The 23,198-nt window shown below is 43.7% G+C and overlaps 1 protein-coding gene across 1 annotated transcript in view; it reads left to right on the forward strand.

Annotated features, from left to right (window-relative positions):
- ABCA4 (ATP binding cassette subfamily A member 4) overlaps positions 1–21,505 on the forward strand; it is a 99,925-nt gene extending 78,420 nt beyond the window's left edge. Inside the window, exons 37-50 of the mRNA XM_077825358.1 lie at positions 642–819; positions 3,862–3,977; positions 8,331–8,478; positions 9,537–9,660; positions 10,588–10,717; positions 11,651–11,771; positions 12,959–13,021; positions 13,134–13,240; positions 15,363–15,504; positions 16,119–16,253; positions 18,952–19,055; positions 19,150–19,242; positions 20,170–20,419; positions 21,395–21,505. Of these exons, the coding sequence (XP_077681484.1) occupies positions 642–819; positions 3,862–3,977; positions 8,331–8,478; positions 9,537–9,660; positions 10,588–10,717; positions 11,651–11,771; positions 12,959–13,021; positions 13,134–13,240; positions 15,363–15,504; positions 16,119–16,253; positions 18,952–19,055; positions 19,150–19,242; positions 20,170–20,419; positions 21,395–21,505 (1,822 nt within the window). The remainder of the gene's footprint in view (positions 1–641; positions 820–3,861; positions 3,978–8,330; positions 8,479–9,536; positions 9,661–10,587; positions 10,718–11,650; positions 11,772–12,958; positions 13,022–13,133; positions 13,241–15,362; positions 15,505–16,118; positions 16,254–18,951; positions 19,056–19,149; positions 19,243–20,169; positions 20,420–21,394) is intronic.
- Positions 21,506–23,198: the final 1,693 nt, after the last annotated feature.

Below are 23,198 nucleotides of genomic sequence, written 5' to 3' on the forward strand. Positions count from 1 at the left end.
AGCTCATTACTGTTCCTTGCAGAGAGGCTCTCCCATCCTACCTTCAGGCTATCTCCATTGGTAACATAACTATGGGTGTAGGCACGCCTGTGCCATGTATCAGAAAAGCCAGAGTAAAGGCATCATAATTTGGCTCTTAGGTGCCCACAGGTACTTGGTGCTGTACAAGACACACAGTCAAACATGTTCCCTGGCCCAAGGAGCTCTCATACCATGGCATTTTCACAGCTGTGCATGGTCCTTGTGTTGGGTCTTTTATTAATCCCCATTGCTGAATGTCTCTGTCTGGTTGCACCTGAGTGACAGTATGGTCTGTAACAGCAGGGCTGCCTTGAGGGGAGCGAGTGTCATGTGGGTGTGCAGGGAGCAGATCGATCTGTATGTGTGTACTTGTTAGTTACAACCCTGAACTTAATGCCACAAAATATACTAACAAATTCCCAATGTTTGAATAACCCTTGACTTCCAAAATACCCTTGTGATAGCTGGACATTAAAACTGCCTGTAGTTTTCAAGGATTTCCTGCTGGTGTTAGCTAGTATGGGTTGTAGCTGCTTTTGCTGGCTCAGAGCTCTCTAGTGGCATTATGAATTACTTTCACTCTTGCTCATACGGTCCCTCCCTCCTCTGCTTTGTTGCAGGCTGACCACTTCGGTGGATGTTGTTGTTGCCATCTGTGTGATTTTTGCCATGTCCTTCATCCCGGCCAGTTTTGTTTTGTATCTGATCCAAGAACGGGTGACAAAGGCCAAGCACCTCCAGTTTGTCAGTGGTGTTAGCCCTGCTGTTTACTGGCTAACCAATTTCATTTGGGACATCGTGAGTAACTGCTAGTTGGAGCTCTTTGTCTGGAGCTATTCCTGGGTTTGGTTTAGCTTGGAACCTGTAGACCTGTTTAGTGAGGTAGATCCCAAGCCCAGCAAACTATTCATTTCTTAAACCATTACCTGGGTAGCTTGTACTAAGCGCCTAACCTCATGGATTTCCAGTGCATACAAATGTATCTTTCTGTACATACTATTATTTTGTATTGTTGCAATATAGAATAACGCCATCGCTGGGGCTAGTTTAGAGCTTGGCTTTCACTTCCCAGGCCAGGAGGGAAGAACTTCTCTGACTGACTTAGGCCATGTCTGCACTTCTACAGCACAGCTACAGTACCGTAGTGTAGATGCTTCCAGCATTGATGGAAGAGTATTTTCCATTGATGCAGTTAATCCACCTCTCCAAGAGGTGGGAGCTAGGATTCTTCCATCAGTCTAGCCGAGTCTACACCAGGACGCAACTTAACTACAGCAGTCTGGGTGAGAAATTTTTTACAGCCCCAAGTGCCACAGCTAGGTGGATCCAATTTTTCAGTGTGAATCAGGCTTAAGGCAAAGTGATAGCGGACTCCAGAAGGAGCCCTGTTCCAGCCCTTCTCATTTAAAAAGAAGAGAGTACACCACCGCTGCCACCATGTCTAGGTTCCTTCCCCACTCTGAACTCTAGGGTACAGATGTGGGGACCTGCATGAAAGACCCCCTAAGTTTATTCTTACCAACTTAGGTTAAAAACTTCCTCAAGGTAAAAACTTTGCCTTGTCCTTGAACCCTATGCTGCCACCACCAAGCGTGTTAAACAAAGAACAGGGAAAGAGCCCACTTGGAGATGTCTTCCCCTCCAAAATATCCCCCCAACCCCTATACCCCGTTTCCTGGGGAAGGCTTGATAAAAATCCTCATCAATTTGCATAGGTGAACACAGACCCAAACCCTTGGATCTTAAGAACAATGAAAAAGCAATCAGGCTCTTAAAAGAAGAATTTTAATTGAAGAAAAAGTAAAAGAATCACCTCTGTAAAATCAGGATGGTAAATACCTTACAGGGTAATCAGATTCAAAACATAGAGAATCCCTCTAGGCCAAACCTTAAGTTACAAAAAGACACAAAAACAGGAATATACATTCCATTCAGCACAGCTATTTTACCAGCCATTTAAACAAAAGGAAATCTAATGCATATCTAGCTAGATTACTTACTAATTTAACAGAAGTTCTGAAGAGCATTCCTGATCTGTTCCCGGCAAAAGCATCCCACACAGACAGACAGACCCTTTGTTCCCCGCCCCTGCCCTCCAGCTTTGAAAGTAACTTGTCTCCTCATTGGTCATTTTGGTCAGGTGCCAGAGAGGTTATCCTAACTTCTTAACCCTTTACAGGTGAAAGGGTTTTGCCTCTGGCCAGGAGGGATTTTATAGTTCTGTATATAGAAAGGTGGTTACCCTTCCCTTTATATTTATGACAATAGCGGACTCCAGAAGGAGCCCAGTTCCAGCCCTTCTCATTTAAAAAGAAGAGAGTACATTAGGGTTGGGTCCACAGGGTGCGTAAAACATGAGCACTTGAAGGGATCGTCAGGGGTTCAGCTAGGACCTCACAGGAAGGATATAGAGGGCAGTAATTTAGTATATGAGGGGAAGAAAGTAGATAGTCTGGATTTTGTACACCGTACTGAAACAGACAGTCATGCTAGCCTTCCATCAACTTTTAAAATCATTGCGAGGAGTTTTGTCGTAGCACTTGTTCTAGACATATTAGCTAATGCTTCTTATGCTATAAAAATGCCTTTCCCTGTGCCTTATGAACCTTTGATCATTCTGGTCATATAGTATTACTAAAGTAATAAACATAAATACTGGGCAGGGGGATGGCTGAGCTTGCTGTCACTTTATCCTCCTATCGGTATATAGCAGCAGTTCAATTTAGTGGAGTGAAGCCAACAAGAACTGTTCTTTTAATCTAATATATCTTACATATATATATCTGTTACATAAATTAGAGTTTACAGTCCTCATCATGCTAGCCCAGGCTGGAAATATAAATCTATGAAGTGCAGTTAGATTTCTGTTGTTCCCCAAATGGCATGACATCACCACCACCCTGGACAAATTTAGCATCCTAGGAACCTGCTATGTAGGAAGATAGGGGAACCAAGCAAGGGATTGTTAGGGAATCCTGAGCAATTCTTGTACTTTGCATTGGGTTACATTGTGTCCCTGTTCAAACACAGACACAAGGGCGCAGGAGTGGGAGTGAGGGTCTCTCAGGCCTGGTCTACCCTACAGAGGAGCCTTGCTGCCCTGGGGGTTACAGCCAGAGCCCCTCCACCTGGCTGTCAAAGGCAGCAACAGACAATGTAAACAACACAGTGTCTACACAGACACTGCGTTGACCTAACTACATCGACCAGTGGGGCTCTGGCTGTCAGCTCCCCACAATACCCCACTTCAGTCAGTATAGGCATGCTCTGCCGACGGAAGGAGCATAGAGTGGACACAAAGAGCCGATTTAATTAGTGCAGGTTTCAGAGTAGCAGCCGTGTTTGTCTGTATTCGCAAAAAGAAAAGGAGTACTTGTGGCACCTTAGAGACTAACACATTTATTTGAGCATAAGCTTTCGTGAGCTACAGCTCAAGCTCACGAAAGCTTATACTCAAATAAATTTGTTAGTCTCTAAGGTGCCACAAGTACTCCTTTTAATTACTGCAGTGGCTGTAGGTCGGCTTAACTTAAGTCAAGTTGATTTTGTAGTGTAGACATGCCCACAGAAAGAGCTGTTGCAAATTATTTCTCTTCCCCACACGCCAATACTTTGGACAATTGGGGAGGAGGAATTGTGCCTCTCTGAGGCATGGTGGCTCTATGCAGATCACTTACAAACTGCCCCTTCTGATGGGCTGCCTGCCAGCTAAAGGCACGATCTAACCCATTATTTCCAATGCCCCTCAATTTAAAACGGTTTTGGAGCAGATCAGTAGGCCTGGGAATGTTTGCAGCTCTACAGGGCTCACACATCACACTTCTTCCTTTGCTGTGACAGGTGAATTACACAGTGAGTGCTGGTATGGTTGTGGGTATATTCATTGGATTTGAAAAGAAAGCCTACACGTCTCCAAGCAATCTCCCTGTACTTATTGCATTGCTGCTTCTCTATGGGTAAGTCTTCCAGGCAATTTATTCATGTAGAGCCTAGTAAGCAGGCAGTGACCTTTATTTTCATGTTAGAAACAAATTTCAGGTTGCTAAGCTTGGTAGTGAGTGATGTCTAGTTTTAAAGAGGTATAATCTAGTGGGTACAACAGAGCACTGGGAACGAGGAACTTGTTGGTTCTAATCCCAGCCCCAACAATAATTTACTATATGGCCATGAGCAAGACACTTAAGCCCTCTACCACAGTCTTCCCATCTGCAAAGTCAGGACATGATATTTATTTACTATCTCACAGGGATGTTTTGAGAATTAACTAGCTAATTGGGCTGGACAGGATTTGGAGGGATGGAACTTTTTATGGCTAATTATTAGTAATAGCCATTATTATGGTAGGGCACAAAGGTCCCCATCCGAATTGAGGCTCCATTATGCTAGACACTGTGCAACCACAGATAAAGACAAAGGAGGCAGTATAGCTTAGTGGGTAGAGTACTGAACTGGTACTCAAGAAATCCAGGTATAGTTGCTCTGTTCACTCGGGTGAACTTGATGAACATTTCATCTCTCTGTGCCTTGGTTTGTCTATCTGTAAAATTCATAAGTATACTGACCCTCCTTTGTAAAGTGCTTTGAGATCCACTGATGAAAAGTGCAGTATAAGAGCTAGGTACTAAAGAGACACAGCCTACAATTGTAACTGACACAAGGATTCTGATCCCCAGCTCTGCCACATGCAGCAAAATGGGTTTACTAATGTTTACATACCTCACAGAGGTATTGAGAGTCTTAAAGGTGAAATTGGACTTGTGTGCTGTTCTGCTGCTTTCTGACAGATAAAGAAGGTCTAAATGTTTTTTTTAACCCATATATTTTGTTTGTTTTCTACCCCTAGAAATTCCAGAAATATCAGATCTTGTTTTCTGAGGTTTAGCTGAGGTACTCGTTGGCAATCTTAAATATCTACTGTGAACTTTTTCAGCCTCTATCTGAAGGGGTGGAATGTATTCAGTCTTTAACAAATAGACCATTTCTTCCAGCTGTTTAAGCAATTTAGTTAAATAAGTATTTGCAAAAAGAGTTTTTACAAGACTGAATAAAATTCACTTCCCGTCTCAGTTAGTCAGGGTTCACTTTTAATCTCACAACCCTACTAGTTCTGCAGCTGTCCACAGTGTCCGCTACATAAAATAGATCAGACAAGATCTGAATTACTAATGTAAAACAACAAGCAGCTTTTTATCTTTAAACACAGGGGCCTTCCAGGCCCCCTTCATACACCACAAAGAAGCCTAGAATGGGCAGAAATCCAATTTTGCTTTTTCTTTAGCGGTCACCTTTAATGTGCTGAGGTTTGTCAAGCACTTTGGATGGAAGGCATTATACAACTGCTGAGCATCATTTAGTGTCTGCAAAGTACTTGAAGATGAAAAACGTTAAATAAATGATGGATACTGTTTTATTTCTAGTCACTTCCCCATGCTTTTTCAAAGTTACAATAGTGCAATCACTAAGAAGTGTGGTCACTAGTTAAAGACACGTAAAAGCATTTAATCAGAATAGCCAGAGGAATTTTACAGGCATAAGAATGTACTATATTAAAAGGAGTGTGTTTCTGTTGTTTTAAAAGCATCTGTAAAAATGAAGAAATGTTTGCCAAAAAGCATCCCATGTGAGTCATTTTCAACTTCCATTTGTGACCATAGCCAGGTTTTAAATATGTCTTCAGAGGCAAGAGCTAGTGCACGATCCCCACTGCATCATCTTGTGATTTTCTTTTAGCAGCAAATTGTGAAACTTGTGAAATTGTGTCGTCTACTTAGCGCCCAGTTTGTATGTACCAGGAATGTATGACACAGTTTGGAGCAATTCAGCACTGTTGTCACTGCAGCTTCTCCTTGTCAGACTGTTTGCTGCCCAACATTATCAGTATGTTAAAGAAGCATACTGTTGTTCTGCTGCTGAATCAACACCTGATATAGTGTGACAGTTCTTTGGGTACTCAGGACTCTGAGGCCAGGTCTACTCTACAGATCTGTATCAGTATAACTGTCACTCAGGGGTGTGAAAAATCCACACCCCCTGAGCAATGCAGTTATACCAACCTATCCCCCTGTACAGACAGCGATATGTCAACAGGAGAGCTTCTCCCATCAACATAGCTATTGCCTCTTGGGGAGGGGGATTAACTACGCCCATGGGAGAAGTTCTCCTCGGCATAGAGCATCTTCACGTGTGCTACAGTGGCGCGTCTGCATTGGTGGAGCTGCACCAATGCAGCAGTTTAAGTGTAGACCTGCCCTTAGTCATCTTCTTACCCTCACCTCTAACAAGATGGAGTCTTTTGTGCGGTAGTGGGTGTCTTCTCCCTAACACTGTCAGCCCGTCTGCCACTCAAGCACTCTCCCCTGGGCTTATGCCAGCCCTTCCTTTGCCAGGCAGGTTAACAGTAGGTGCACCCCAATCCCCAAATCCCTTTGAATCATTCTGCAGTGGTATCCAGCCCCTGACACTGGCTACTCCCAGAAATTCCAGATTCTCTGCACCCAAAAGTGCAGTGTACCCCAATTTGCCATTTTGTCCTTAAACCACCACTCCTGTAAACCATACAGCACTTGTGAGCACTTATAATAAAACAAAAGTAGGTTTGTTTAAGAAAAATAAAGATTGAACTAGAAACAAGAGAGTGGGGGGAAACAAGTGTTTACAATATAAAACAGGAAGCTGGATCTACATTTATCAATAGTTACCTATCCAATATAATAAAGTAGATTTCCCCCAAAGTTCAGTACTTTGCAGAGCTGGCTGGTTTCTCAATAATCAGGATCCAAATTTTCATGAAAGCCCCCTGCCCTTTAAAGGTTTCCTCAGTGAATGGATCCAGAGTGTCTTTCCCCACACTGTGTTTTAGTGAAGTCCTTTGTTTCTGTTCACAGGCAGGGCGAACCCTGACCTAGTTGCAAAGTTTCTTTTCTACCTTTAAGTGGTTTTGATTGTATGTCATTGTCTCTGAAGGTTTTCCATTGACTGTTCTGTAATGTGGCAAGGATAGACAATAGAACCTTGCATTACCTTGCTGACTGACTAGGGAGGATGACAACTCCTTTTTGGTTAAAGGGGTCCTCATTGAGACACATTACCTGCTGCTGACTAATTTCTTCTCCAATTCCATAAAGCAAACTTTCAGTATAAATACAGGTTTCAGAGTAACAGCCGTGTTAGTCTGTATTCGCAAAAAGAAAAGGAGTACTTGTGGCACCTTAGAGACTAACCAATTTATTTGAGCATGAGCTTTCGTGAGCTACAGCTCACTTCATCAGATACATACCGTGGAAACTGCAGCAGACTTTATATATACACAGAGAATATGAAACAATACTTCCTCCCACCCCACTGTCCTGCTGGTAATAATAATAACAATAACAATAAATACATTGTTCCTTAAATATTACCTGTAGGAATATCTCACAATGACTGAGTCTTGACAAGTTATAAGATTTCTGTAGATATCCTACATGTTGCTCTTTATGGATAAATATCCTGTAAGACATGTGTTAGGTGTAGTGAGTCTGTCAGGTCTGAGGCGAGAGCTGTTTGCAAAGAACAGGGGACACTTTGCCAAGGGGTCTCTGTGTCATAAGTAGTGGCATAGGGAACCCCAAGCTGGGTTGCAGATCAAGTGTGAGATGCATTGGTAGAGCTAAGAGAACATAAGTTTGTAAAGTATCAACCTCTGCTATGCTCTGCTCAAACCAGTATCGTGTTAGTGTCTCACTTTTATGACCTCAAAATTTCACCCATGATATTTTTTATAATAGAAAATTAATCATGTGCAATTCCTTCACTCATGTGCAGTTGCTGCCCTTATAATCACTAAAATCCTTGACTGATGAAGTGTTAATAACCTCTAGTAAGTAATTGTGTCTGATTTTTCTGGCCAGTTCCAGGGGTTGAAATAGTGGTATTTGGCAAAACCACATAGCTCATTTACTACATCTAACCTTTACCTGCTTCTCTCATAGATACAGAGTTCAGCTGTGGCACTCATGGCTTGTTCAGAGATGTCAGGGTAGTCATCTGCTGTGTGGTGATGATTGCCATACAGGTGTTAGTTTGCTAAAATCTCGTCAATTTCACCTGATGCTGTTGCTTCACATTTGAGCAGCGAACAGAACTAGGCAGATGGGGAAAAAAAGCCATTGTGTGGTAACCAAAGCTTGGAGTCCGAATGAAATCTCTGATTAGTTCTGAGATTTCACCATGTATGGGACAAGGAGAGGAGGGCTCAGCATATGTCTCTGATTGACAAACTAAAGGGAATACTCAGAAGCTGATACGTTGTGTTTCTGTCTTTCACACAGGTGGGCAGTAATTCCCATGATGTACCCAGCGTCCTACCTGTTCAATGTTCCTAGCACTGCCTATGTTGCATTGTCTTGTCTTAATCTCTTCATTGGTATCAACAGCAGTGCCATTACATTTATCCTGGAGTTGTTCGAAAATAACCCAGTAAGCAATGTTTTCATGGAGACCTTGATTTAAAGAGCTGTGCCAAGACAGCATACTGCATGTAAGGTGTCCCAGCCTAGTATGTGGCAGGTCACCATCTGTAGTAATTGTGTTTTCGCCCTCCGCTGACCTTTCTGGGAGTGAGTAGGGAAGACGCTACTGGCTGTATGTGGACTTGGAGGGTGGAGAGCTCTGAGTGAAGCCAAAGGAACCAAATGAAGTGGGGGTAGGCACAATTGACTTGCTGAGCTACCAGCCACACACACACAAAGGAATGACAGTGAAGTGCTTTTGATCAAGGAGAAAAAAATCCATCTTGAGCCACTGCCAGGAGCCAGCTTCTTCCTCAGAGTGGTACATGTGATGATACAGCGTGTTTGCTTGGCCTGGAAAAGATGATAGTTTTGGCTCAACTAGCTTCATGATTTCATGTGCCAGCTTTATCATGCCCTCTGGCACTGTTATCTATCCATTCTCCTTTGTATTTTCAAAAATCGTGTGTGTGCTCCTTCACAACTTCTTGCTGAGATAACATGACAATACAAGCCAGTGCTGCTCAGCCTGAGGTGCAACAGGCCAATGTTATGTTACTTCTGAGACCGAGTCTTTCCCAGATTATGCTCGTCCTTTTAGAGTTATACTCCTGGCATTAAAGACATCATAACCGGCGAGCAAGAATCTTTCTGTTCAAGAGTCCCTGTCCCAGTTTATAATGGATGGGGACAGAATGACACATTGCCTACAGTACATACAATAATATTTCAGTGTGAAGAAGGTGAAGAAAACATTTCTTTTCTCACTGGCATTTTTTTCCACATAAAACTCCCTGTTAATTTGCTTCATTTGCTAGAGTTGTCCTACTACAAACTATATCCCTATGTTCTATTTTGCAAGTCTTTGGTGTATAGACTGATAGATACTCTAACATTATCTCTGTCTTCAGAACAGAGAAGACCTAATTTCACTGATGTGACAGAGAACTGAGTATTCACTTTTTTCTTAAATAAAATGCTCTAAGATGCCTGAGTTTCACTCCATATGTTATTTCCATATGTTAGTCTTTGCAGAAATTCAATAATACACTGAAAAATATGCTGATGATCTTCCCACATTTCTGCCTGGGCCGTGGACTCATTGACCTAGCCATGAACCAAGCAGTGACAGATGTCTATGCCAGGTTTGGTAAGTAATAGCTAGTAACTTCAAGGAACGTTTTGAAACCAATGCTGATCATGTCCATACCTGTCATGTCCATGTCCATGTCCATACCTAAGATATATAAGGACTGGTGGTTGTTTCTCAAATTTCCAAATTTTTCATGTCCGTATGTGTGTCATGAATGGTCAGAACAAAACTTTTAAAGGAGTTGCAATACACCAATACAACTTTAAATGCTGCGTGGGGTATGGCCCATACCAGTAGTCTGTCCCCTAAGTGAAACCATTTCTACTGTACTTAGATTCTGATCTGCCTTCATTTTTTGCCCTTTCATGGTGGGTGGGTTTGAGAAGACAGAAACACTAACATCCTCTACCAGACTGCAGGGCTTTGAAGACTGTCATTGAAACTAATAAGTGAAGTCCCTGCTTTCCTTGCTCTGAGCTACCTGATCCCCTAGACAATCATAGCTGGGATATATGTCTGCAGTGTTAATTGCTGTCTGCTATTTTGATAGCCTTCGTACTAATTTTAAAAATGGCTGCATTTCTTTAAATGCCCCCCGTGTGGTGCTGTGGCTGCCTTTGATAAAAGAGAACTTCTTGCTGGGAAGGCAGTGATAGATCAACACAAAGTTTATTAATTTTTACTCAGAAAGGAAAATTGCCACCAGAATACCCCATGAAAATGTCTAGATATGATCTGCCACTGGCTTATATCTATGGAGACAGCATTCATTTTTGCTCCCACATATGAGTGCCTTTAGAATTTGGTTTTGAGTTTTCAATAGAGTCTTTATTAGGGCACCTGGGAAAATTGCAGACATTGCCTGGTAATCACATAAATTATAGATTTGCATCTGAAGTCATTACACTAATGAGTTTTGTTCTGAGGAGCAGTGTTGTGTTTGGGCTATATTTCACCTTGCTTTCTCGTGATTTCACTCCAAAGGTGAGAAGCATGTCTTGAATCCATTCCAGTGGGATTTTGTTGGAAGGAACCTGGTTGCCATGGCAGTTGAAGGCATTGTATACTTTGCTCTGAATCTCCTTATGCAGCATCATCAGATCCCCACAAGATGGTATGTCCAAAAACCCTTGGACTCAGAGATAACAAAAAACTTTCATACAAGCTTAACAAAAGCTTTGTGTCTTAGTTATCCACTGTGATGCCTTTTCTCTCCTGGAAGTCTCCCATTTGTGGTGGCTTTACAAGATTCACCCTGTTTACTTTGGCATCATCCTCAGCCACTAGGGCCCTGATTCAGGGAAGCACTTAAGAATGTACTTAAGTCCCATTAACTTCATTACTTCCGTGGGATTTAAGTAGATGCTTATTTGCTCTCTTAAAACAGAAATGTTTTTCTGAATTAGAGTTTCAGGGTTAACTTATTGTATTAGGTAAACTGTGGTATTTAGTCCCCAAAGTGAACTTTTAAAGCTTCCAAGTGACTTAAATGCTGATGATAGGTGCTGGCCAGGAAGTCCCATGGACTGCAGCCCTCTGTTTATGCACAGCACAGTAACAGCATGGGCAGCAGCTTCCCACACTGCTTCTTAAAACTGCCTCACTCCCACCAGGGAGCTTCCTCCAGGCGTGAGAGTGTAATTCATTCGCAGATGTGATTTCCAGCAAGGGTTCCAAAGATATAGTTTCACATGGACAGTTTTCCATTAAGAAGTAGACTGGGACCATCAGCTCTGTATATCTAAGGCTTTGACTGAGCACTGCGTTGTGTCAGATTCAAATTACTGATGGAGGAATGAACAGATCGATGTCCCATTACAAACCCCTTTGATCCACCCATGTGTTCACATGGAGTTTAAGATGGAGAAGTCTACTCAAATCCAAGAGTGCTCCAGTTAATGTCATATTATAAAACTAAGGTCTTCTCTCTTCATCTAGTCACATTTCCTGGCAATCATCTAACTATGATTTCAGGCTCTGCTATTGTAATTGTATTGTGCCCCATGCTATTCACATTTTTTTCAACGAATCTGTTGCATTTCTTTAGGTTTTCTGAGCCTGCTAAGGTGCCTATTAGTGATGAAGATGAGGATGTTGCAGAGGAAAGACAAAGAATTATGAATGGAGGAAACAAAACAGATATCTTAACATTACAAGAACTGACCAAGGTAATATTTTGAGAATTTTAAAATGTATGTTCGCTTTAGTTAGAAACTTATCTGGGATGCAGTCTACTGACAGAATGTTGTTCCAGAATGCACTTGAACAAGTGGACAATATAGTTTTCAAAACCAATAAAATTTTAAAAGCAAGGTTTTCCACCTTTACTTGCCTACTGCCCTCTGATCAAAGAAATCAAACCAAAGTCATAGATTTTGATATAGAAAAGTCCAGTATGGACAGGACAAGCTTCCCTACTCACACCCAGCCTAACCCTATCCAAGATCTACCATCTCCCATAGACCGTGATTCTCCACCTAGCCCTTCATTATGGGCTGTTCGGTTTCCATTTGTGAATCCCAGTCTCCACTTCTCTCTCATTTAGCTGGTTTCACATTATAAGACTAGGAGACTCTCACAGGGTATGTGTACATTGCAGTCGGGATATGTGGTTGCAGCATGTGTGTGGACATACACAAATTAGCTTTAATCTAGCTAGCTCAGGTCCTGGAGCAGTGAAGCCATGGCAGCATGGGCTTCAGTTTGGACTGTACAAGCCCACCTGGGACCCTGGGTAATTATTCAGGCAGCTAGCCTGTGCTGAAGTCCATGTTGCCGCGGCTTCACTGTAATCGGTATGCAAGCTAGCTAGATTAAAGCTAACTCAGGTATGTCTACATGTGTTGCGATCACACATCCTGACGGCAGTGTAGACAGACCCACTGTGTGGTGCTAGCTAATCTTCTCTCCAAAGATTGAAAACATCTGCATGATGTTCTCCTCTTGCCCCAGCCTGAGGTGCAGACATTAAGACGACATACCCATTGCTGTAGCCCTATGAATGGAAGTACTACATCACTCCTCACAGTCTTAATTTCCTTTATTGTTCTATCTTGTTTGGTACATCAGAGACATTTTGTTACAGTGAAGATTCTGGGAGCTACCTCCATAATGCCTAGATCTGAACTGGCAGGTTAGATAAAGATGATAATGGGTAAAATGGCTCCTAAATAGGGCAAATGTTTGACTCAGTGGAATGTTTGCACATTTTTTTTAATTGCTCTAAGATTATATTTTATTCCTGTCAAGCATTTGCAGTCACCTAACTCCAACATTAGTAAACTGTGAAGTTCAGAGGATTCCCTCTGCTATAGATGTCTTGTAATAGGAATTTTTATTTCTTCTCTCATTCTAGATTTATGCAGGTAGACACAGGCCCGCCGTAGACAGACTCTGTGTTGGCGTTCGTCCAGGAGAGGTGGGTCATTCAATAGCTCTAGATCACACTTCGTAGATCAATTCATATTTTATGATCCCATTGGTTTTCAAGGGGAAATACTTAAGAATGTGATTAATTTTATAATTTAAAGTGCTTTGGTCTCCTGGGAGTGAATGGAGCTGGCAAGACGACAACCTTCAAAATGCTGACTGGGGATACTGATGTGACATCTGGTGATGCTGTAGTGGCTGGCAGCAGGTAAGCTCTTTAAAAACACCACAAGAGCCCAATCACCAATGGATGTGTTCACATCACAGAAGCCATTGCTACGGCTGGCACTCACTGGCAACCTGTGTTGACAGTCTCAGCAGATACAGAGGGTGGGGAGAAGTTTGTACTGCCATTGCCCTTGCTGTACCTGTCCTGCGGATAAATAGAGGGCTTCACCCTGAATCAAATCAATTAAGAATCCAGCGAAATGAAGCCGCCTTCTTTGAGAAGTTCCTAATTTCTTTTGCTCTGTTCTGTGGAGACAGCTGCTTGCAAGATCCTAGGGAAGTTTAGACTGAAAAATGAACAAAAATGGATACAGGGATTAGCTGAATGTTTTTTGTTGTGTGATTGATTTTGTGTTAGAAGATTTGCAACTAATTAATGTAATTGCTAGAGATGAGACTCAACAACAAAAATCAACCAGTTATTGAGCTCCCTCAGGTATGGGGGTGTCATAAATATAAAGGGAAGGGTAAACACCTTTAAAATCCCTCCTGGCCAGAGGAAAAACCCTTTCACCTGTAAAGGGTTAAGAAGCTAGGATAACCTCGCTGGCATCTGACCAAAATGACCAATGAGGAGACAAGATACTTTCAAAGCTGGAGTGGGGGAAAAACAAAGGGTTCTCTCTATCTGTGTGTTACTTTTGCCAGGATCAGAGCAGGAATGCAGGTCAGAACTCCTGTAAAGGGCTAATAAGCAATCTAGTTAGATATGTGTTAGATTATGATTTGTTTAAATGGCTGATAAAATAAGTTGTGCTGAATAGAATGTATATTCCAGTTTGTGTGTCTTTTTGTAACTTAAGGTTTTGCCTAGAGGGATTCTCTGTGTTTTGAATCTGATTACCCTGTAAGGTATTTACCATCCTGATTTTACAGAGGTGATTCTTTTACTTTTTCTTCAATTAAAATTCTTCTTTTAAGAACCTGATTGTTTTTTCACTGTTCTTAAGATCCAAGGGTTTGGGTCTGTGTTCACCTATGCAAATTGGTGAGGATTTTTATCAAGCCTTCCCCAGGAAAGGGGGTGTAGGGCTTGGGGGGATATTTTTGGGGGGAAAGACGTTTCCAAGCGGGCTCTTTCCCTGTTATATATTTGTTAGATGCTTGGTGGTGGCAGCAATAAAGTCCAAGGGAAAAAGGTAAAATAGTTTGTATCTTGGGGAAGTTTTAACCTAAGCTGGTAAAAATAAGTTTAGGGTTTTTTTCATGCAGGTCCCTACATCTGTATCCTAGAGTTCAGAGTGGGGAAGGAAACTTGACAGGGGGTATTCAGATCCAGAGAAGGATCAGCACCCTCTAATGTCTAGGGCTCTTTAGACCTGGGATTTGGGACTTGGGGCCCATCTCTGGCGATCTCTAGCAGTTGCTTAAATTGCATTAGGATGACGCTGTGAATGGATGCTTCAATTGCATTAGGGTGACACTGTGATTGGATATTTCATGATCTGGCATTTTGAATGTTTCATTGTGCTATAGAGATCTTTCTTTCCATGTGGAATGCCGTAGCTCTTTAAGAATGTTTGATGTTTAATGCTTCGGCCCATACTGCGTTGCAGACTGTAACTCTCAAACAGCAGAGGCCGACAGTAACTTAGGCCACAAGAAATCATCTGTTTTATTTCACTTCTCCCTCCATTTCCTCCCAACCCGGAAGCAATGTCAACACTGTTTCCTACCTATGTACGCCAGAGGATGCACTCTAAGATTAAACTGCCTGATTTGTTATCTAGAAATAAACACCATTAACAAAATACAGTTTGCTGAATGGCTGCTTGAATAGGAGCTAACTTTACTTGTCTTTAAGTCAATTTACACACTACGATTTAACTGCAGCAGAAAAAACAGGGGAAGGGGAAATGGCTTTGCACGCTTAGTAGGAATGAGTAGACCTTATTCACCACACTCCAGCCATCATACAGTAGAGCACCTGCTCTGCAGCTGAAAATTTAGCAAAGTCTTACACTGTGAAATTCATTTCTAGGCTGATTTCACTAATGAGGGAGATGTTGCCCACAGTAGAAAGGACGTCTGATTCTCTATCCCAGCCCTAGCTATTAGCATTTCTTCAGTCAACAGACTTTGCTTTTCCTTTCTTTCTCCAGTATATTGACCCACATCTCTAATGTCCATCAAAACATGGGCTACTGTCCACAGTTTGATGCTATTGATGACCTCCTCACAGGCCGGGAACACCTCCATCTCTATGCACGCCTGCGAGGGGTTCCTGCAGAGGAAATCGAGGGGGTACGAACAGTCTCTTCATCAGCTTTCTTGGTTACGATAAATATTTTAGATGTTTGATTGGGCCCCTCTAAGATCCAGGACAATAATTTTAAATTTGGCTTGACTTTCCGTGCCTTGAAATTCTGGGTGCGGTTCAAGTCATTTGGACAGCTAAGTTCATGATTGCACCAGAAATCCAGGTACCTAGTCATCCTGGAGGCATGAACTGCACCTGCAAAAGTGAGGGATTAAAAACAGAAACCTGACTAAGGCTTGCTAAAAATGTGGCTACTGGGGCTTAAAGCTGGACTGGTGCTTTCTCCAAATTACATGTTTATTTTGTTCTTGTCTTAGAGAGGGGTGTGTGTGTGAGAGAGAGAGAGAGAGAATGAGAATGAAAAGCATATTCTAAAGGAAAAAATTAGAATGTTGTAGAGAAGCAAAATTTCACCCATCATCACAAACACTTGTGCTCACTGATGGACTCACCCTAATTCCAGTTCTGAAATACATGTGCTAAAAGATGAGGTTTTGCTGTGGCGCTGCCTAGCAGTGGCAAGTGTGCAGCTATCACCAGCTGTGCATGCGGTTCACTATCTGCTGTGTGAAAGAAGAATGACTTCTCTCTCCCACAGGTTGCTGACTGGGGGATTCAGAAGCTGGGTCTCCAGATGTATGCAGACCAGCTGGCAGGCACATACAGTGGTGGTAACAAGCGCAAACTCTCCACTGCCATTGCCCTGATAGGCTGCCCTCCTCTTGTCCTGCTAGTAAGTGTCACAGTAAAGTAGCTCTGTGATAATGCATTCTGTGTGTGAGCAATAAGGGGCTGATCCAGAGAGGTGCTGAGTACCCTCAAGCCAATGGCATTCTCACTAGTTTGATTTCACTGGGAGGCAGGGATGCTCAACACCTCATAGGATTGGGCCCTACATGACTGCCATAGGAAAACTTTTCAACAGAGATGGGCTTGAGTTAAAATCTAGGATCCAAACATCACTGAATTTAGGGAAAATTCAAATCCGTTTTGTGTCTCAGAGCCACCTCTGCTTTTTAATGGAGAATGAACCAGAGAACAACCATTACAGTCAGAAGAACATACCTGGCTGTGTATGGGCCATACCTGACTGACAGTGCCATCAGATGTACCTAGCAAAAGAAAAGTGCAGGTGGAGTATAGCTAGTCTCTTCCATCAACAGCATTTTGGGAATAAAACATGTAAATAATATTTCAATTATTCCTTAAATTATAATGTTAGAGTATGTGACAGAGTGCCAGGCAAGAAAGGTTGAGTCAGCACTGTGTTCCCAGCAGCTCCAACCAAGCAAAGCAGATTGGAGCTGATTAAGTAGAGCGTGCCTAATTTGTGGGTGGGGCAGGGCAGACAGGCTAATTAAGCCATTAGGCAGAGCCCACAAATAGGCACAGGAAGGAAGTGGAAAGGGAGGAAGCAGGCAGGTAGGGAAGGGAGAGATTGCTCTCCCTTGCTTGATACAGGAGCTGTATATGTTATGAAGGTGGTGGGAATCCATTTGTAAATAAACTGCACAAGGTGTTGGACCAGCACAAGGGACTCAGTGTAGTTGGTAGACTGGGACAGAAGCAAGAGCCAGGAGCCCTGTTACAGAGTAACACAAGTTTCCAGTTGTTTGTGTTGGCAGTAACGGTTTAACTCATATGCAATTACTGTCGATATGTATGCTATTAAATCATATAGTAACACTTCAGTTTGCATGATAAAAGGGAGCATTGAGTGCTCTCTAGTTACATGGTAGTCATGGGCAACGGGTGAACCCTCGCTTTGGGGAGGCTGGCCCCGCCCCTTCCTCCCAAGGCCCCGCCCCCACATGCCAGAGCCCCAACCCCCCCTTAAAAGGAGGAGCCCTGAGGGCCCCCCGTGACCAGAGGAGCTCCAGCCATATTGGGCCAAGCTGCTGGCCCGGCCCCAGTGCTGGCCCGAGCCCCTCCCACCCCGAGTGCAGGCCGAGCTGCTGCTGCCCACCCCAAGCCGAGCTGCCAGCCCCTCCGAGTGCCAGGCCACTGGACCAGGCCGAGCAGAACGCTGGCCCAGCCCCAGCACCGTGCGTCCATGATTTCCCCCACTGTCTGGGCATCCGGCCTCAGCCAGCGGGTGGCCTAGTCCATTAACTTTTGGGCGAATGCCCAGGGCTGTAACCCTCATGTCCACCTCGCTGACTGGAACTTCTGGTTATACTTCTTCACGGATAGCCCCACCCGATGTAGGATGGCTGCCTTTACCACTTCATAATTCCTGGCCTGTTCTTCATGTAGGGCCATGTCAGCCACTTGGGCTTCGCTGGCTTGCTGAGGAGCCAGTCGCAGGGCCAGGTTGCCCTGTCCAATTCATCCCCTTTGGCTACCTGCTCAGATGTGCATAGGAAGGCATCGGGGTCATCTGTCAGGCCCATTTTACACAGTCCTATGTCTGGTGCCCGAAGGCCATCCCCTCCTGTGGGACTCACCACTTGCTGCAGGAGCTGCTGCTGGATGCCGGCCTGCTCCTTAATGAACTCCTGCAGGCTCTTCTGCTGTTCTGCTTGCCAAGTGAGCAAGGCCTGTCTCTCCAGCTGGTGGCTTGCTGAAAACTCTGCATTGCCTTCTGCAGCTCCTCCTGCTGCTTGACCAGCCATTGCATGATCTCCTCCATCTCCGGGCTGCCAGACACTTGCGCTGGCAAGGAATCCAGGAGAAGCCCCTACATGCAACAGAGCGTGATGGGGCCACCTCAGCTCCTATTTCTGCTAGGTCCACAAAGTCATTCTGAAACCCTGGGGTTAGTAACCATAGGTGCAGTTTATTCACAGGCTAGTTCCCATCACAGTTTCACCATGTACAGTTGACCCTTCACTGTGGGAGGGAGGGACGCACTACCTCCCTGTTTCCACTCCCTGCCTTTTCCCTTCCTTTCTGCTCCCCCTTTGGCTTCCTTCCCCGGAGGCTTTTATACAGCCCCAGGCTAATTAGGCAGCAGCTGTCTTTGCTACCCCAGTTAGGGCCAAGTTATCCCCAGCCAGTTCTAATTTATTCCCCTAAATGGAAGCTGGCATGGCAGAGGGCTGAGTCAGTAGCCCTTTGCCCAGCACCCTGTCTCACTGAGCTTTACACACTCTGCAGCCTGGCTTCTGAATAAGCTCTGTTCTGCTTACCATTGTACTGGCACTTAGTTGCTTTGGTGGTGGAAGTATTACAAATGCTTCAGAGATCAAGAGATAAGACTCTACACTGGCTGATTTTGAACCATTGGTGTCATGGTATGCACTGTCCACTGTAACATGCCCTGCTGGGTGCAATGGCCTTCCCGATAGCTATGTCCCACACTGGGCACACTGTATTCCTATCTGCATTTTACTATTAAAAAGACAAAACAAATTCAATTTTAAGGAATCTCAAACTAACACCTTGGACATGTTTTATCAAAATCTTTGACTCTAATATTGTCCCTTCAGGATGAACCCACTACAGGGATGGACCCTCAGTCCCGACGCTTTTTATGGAACTCTATTGTCAGTGTGATCCGAGAAGGGCGAGCCGTAGTTCTAACCTCACACAGGTAATGCAAACCTTGCTTCCTACCAGCGGCACTGGGGTCAAAGAAGGGCGGAAATCCTTCTCTAATCCTGAACCTGTGTTCTCTGTTTTATCAGCATGGAAGAATGTGAAGCTCTCTGCACTCGTCTAGCCATAATGGTGAAGGGGACCTTCAAATGCCTGGGCACTATTCAACATTTAAAATACAAGTAAGTTGAATGTTTGTATCCCGAGTTGTTAAAGAATTGTCTGGTGACTATGGGGACACTCAAGATACACCACAGCCTGTACTTCATGCAGAGTACAAGTTTCAAATAATCTGATTATGCAGCCATCCAGGTGTTACGTAAAATAGGCACTAGACCTGTGTTCATTAAAAATAACACACTGCCCACTTTATGAGTGCAACTCTTTAATATGTAAGACTATTAAGTTAGGCCCCTTGACCCTCAAATCACCCGAGTACATTACAGACCAATTCTTCAGAATACACGTAGATTCTTCAGCTTCCCAGAGCAGTTCAATAGAGATCGCTCTAGGATTCCATTTCACACGTTTCTGCAGAGATGACCTGTAACTCTTCATGGTGGACAGACACAATCTAAAGGTCCAGGGTGGGAAGGGGGAGGCATGTGACTGCCCCGTGCGTCGCATCTAGGCCCTTTCCCACTCTCCCTGTGCCTCCCACACCCACTCCAAACCAGCATTGCTTTCCCCCCACTTACTTCTCCCATCGCCTCCCTGCTGTGGGTGCGGTGTGGGCCAGAGCAGGCTCAGGACACCGGCTGCTGACCAGGTAACAGAGGTGAGGAAGGAACAGGATTCAGAGGGCTTCCCTGTATTGCCTCTGGTGGGGCTGCTCTGCCAGCCATGTCTCTCTTCTCTGCTCCGGGTGCCTCCAAGCACAGCTCAGTAGGATGCCGATGCCTTTCCCAGGCATGTCCCCCTCAGCCGCACTCAGCCCAACTCCCATCCTGGCAGAAATCGGGGGGGGCACATGACCCTGCGTGGCCTCCACCCCCACACGTTGCCTCTGCATTTCTGAGTGTATAGCTAACTGCTGAGAGCTGGTTTCCCCCAATTGAATAGTAAAACCATGTCTTCATAAAACAACCAAACCCATGTGTGTTTCTCAGATTTGGAGACGGATATATTGTCACCATGAAAATTAAAGCACCTAAACCAGGGCTGTGTCCAGATCCAAGCCCAGCTGAGCATTTCATACAAGTCAACTTCCCAGGCAGTTTACAAAGAGAGAAACACTGTAACATGCTGCAGTACCAGATTTGCTCCTCCTCACTGGCCAGGATCTTTCGGTTACTTCTCTCCAACAAAGAAAACCTGAACATTGAAGAATATTCAGTCTCTCAAACGACTTTGGATCAGGTGAGTAAGAAAGCAGTAAAGTCACCCATGAGAAGATCTGGCTGGCAAGGGAGAGGAATCTGGAAAAACCCAGAATAAGTTAGGGTCTAGATCTGTCTTGACTGTCTGTTAAACCAACTTTTGAAGGGCTTTACCTTATACCCCTAACTCAGACAAAACGCTCAGTGCCCTCAGGTAAAAGTGCAGGATCAGACCTGTGCATACCCTGATGCCCTGTGAAGCTGCAGTGACAACTGATCCCAGGGGCAGGAGTGCACATGACATGTTCCGTTAGGATCCCCCTTGGATTCTCAGTACAGAAACAGGAGTGGTAGTGAGCAGATCAGACCAGATTCTGCTATTCAGAATGAGATTTGTTGAATTTGAAATAGCCAATTCGTTTTCTTCGATTTAGTTTTAATGAGGTTTTGACTGCCTTGTGTCCAGAGGCCCTGCAGTACCCAATCAACTAATTGTGTACCTATCCCTCCTCCTCAGAAGCCACTGATTTCCATACAGGAGCATTTCCACACTAAAAGCAGCAACACGGGGCAGTCTGTTGGCAGCACACGCTGTCATTAGAGGGCATCACACCCAGCTGGCGGCCATGGGTCTGTGCAGATGACACCTGTTATGCAGCTGTCATGGGGGCTGCTAGCGGATATACTCCCCACACACCTATGACTGCTTGTGACCTCCGCACAGTGCCTCTAGGATACTACATCTTCTCCCTTGCCCACCAGTGTGGTGCATGTTCTATGAGCCTTGCCCCCTACCTCAGCTGACATAAAAGGTGGATTTGTACATGTATTCAGTACAGGATAAAGAAAAATGTGTGAACTCCGTTGATGGGCAGTTTTCATTTCTACACATACCTCTGGGTTCTGCTTCACACTTCTTGCCTACAGAGAATCTGATGTGATGCAAGTGGCAATAGTAGTTCAACTGCCTGGCCTCCGGAGAGGCTGGTTATATTGATCTATTCTCCTCTTGTAGGTATTTGTGAACTTTGCTAAGCAACAGATGGAGGATGAAGAAATTCCTTTACACCCTCGTGCTGCTGGAGCCAGTCGGGAGGTGAAGGTGTCCCCAGCTTTTCCTCAATAGGCAGCTGCATAGAACTCCCCTGCAGCTGCTAACACTGAGAGCTTGTTAGCTCACAGATGTGCCATATCACAGCTGTATGGAGAGTGAAGAAACTGCTCAGGGCAGTTTTCAAATAAAGCTTTGTACCTTTCCAAGTACTGTGTTCACAACTAACTAGCAACAAAAAACTACTTCTGCCTTGGCTGGAGAGATACAGGAGGTACACACTGAAAGGGTCAAAGGAACGGAAGATGCTTGGTTTATAATAGAATCCTCCTGTCACACAGGATCATTATATGCTGCAAAGAGAGACAACTCTTTCTTCCTTACTGACATAAGAAAGCATTAAAGACAGTTTTTCTATGCTGGACCTTTAAGATGGTGGTAGTTTCTTTTTAAAAAAACCTTCCAAATTAAATTGCTACCAGAAATGGGCACCCACCTTCTTAAAATGCCAAGGACTGTGTTGGGCCAGGACATAATACTCCTGCTTAGAGGTTGCCTCATTGTAATGTCAAGCAATGCCATTAGAGCACCGGAGAATCCACCCAAACCTCTCACCCAAGCAGAACCCTTTTATATTTGAAAAAGCTTGGTGACTTTTGATAATGAAAGTAAATACACAGCCCTTCATTTCCTGGTTGGAGGAATGGAGGTGAAACTACCAAAAAATTTTTTGGTTTTGGTTTTTTTTAAAGTCTGTGTGCAACATTCAGTATTTCTGATCTGGCCCAAAGTAGGAAGTAGGCAATCTCTTGGTGGTCTAGGCTGACATCCAGGGCCTGATCCTGTCACCAGATGAAGTTAAATTTTCCCTCTGTGCAGAGCCCTCAGGGCTCAAGCCGGGATGTAAGCATTGCCCAGGCCTTCTGCTGGCCATCTGTAGACAGGGGAATTTCAGCCTACATGCAGTCCCCTTTGAAGTCAATGAGAAGTGAGGCAATTGTGGCAGACAGGACCCCAGCATTTTTGGAGGATTATATGACTGAACCATCAAACATTTTGAAGTTCACCCCTGACACTAGTTTTGCCTCTAGCTCTCTTTCTGTTTCCCAGTCAAACTACCATAGAATAGCAGAATGAAAAATCATTCATAATGATTTATTGCTTTGATTACTCACAGCACTAATCATTACATGCTTCTAAGCCATTCATCCAGTGGTAGAATTTGCTGTGTAATAATGAACTCCAGGGATTTTGTTGGTTTGTTTTTTATCCAGTGGATGTAACTTTTTATTTGATACAAGACCATTTTGCTTTATATTTATATATAAACTATGAAACTTCTGCAACCATCTATAGTACATCATCTTTTGTTGCCATAATTATTGACAGAGTTCAAAATGTAGGCTTGAATTTATTGCATATTTTATCTTTACAAATCGTTGCAAAAATCTTTCTATAAGTCATTTCTAGGTAAATAAATCATCATGAAAAAACACTGTTCTCTTTGTAGATACATTCTAAAATAGGTAGTTAAAAAAATCATTACGACAGGATTTGCAGTAGTTTCTTGAATAGATTTATAGAAAACCTTCCAAGTTAAACTGAACACCTTGTGGAAAACAAAATATAGAAAGTTCACTATGTAACCGATTCCTTCTCCCTGCTTTACAAACAGGGACAGAACTATCATTTTGAGGACTGTAGGTCAGTGCATTTGTTTACAAAGTACATTAAAAACTCTTCAGAGAACACTAACATAAAACCTCTA

This window comes from Eretmochelys imbricata, chromosome 8, assembly GCF_965152235.1.
Source record: "Eretmochelys imbricata isolate rEreImb1 chromosome 8, rEreImb1.hap1, whole genome shotgun sequence".
Taxonomy (NCBI): domain Eukaryota; kingdom Metazoa; phylum Chordata; order Testudines; family Cheloniidae; genus Eretmochelys; species Eretmochelys imbricata.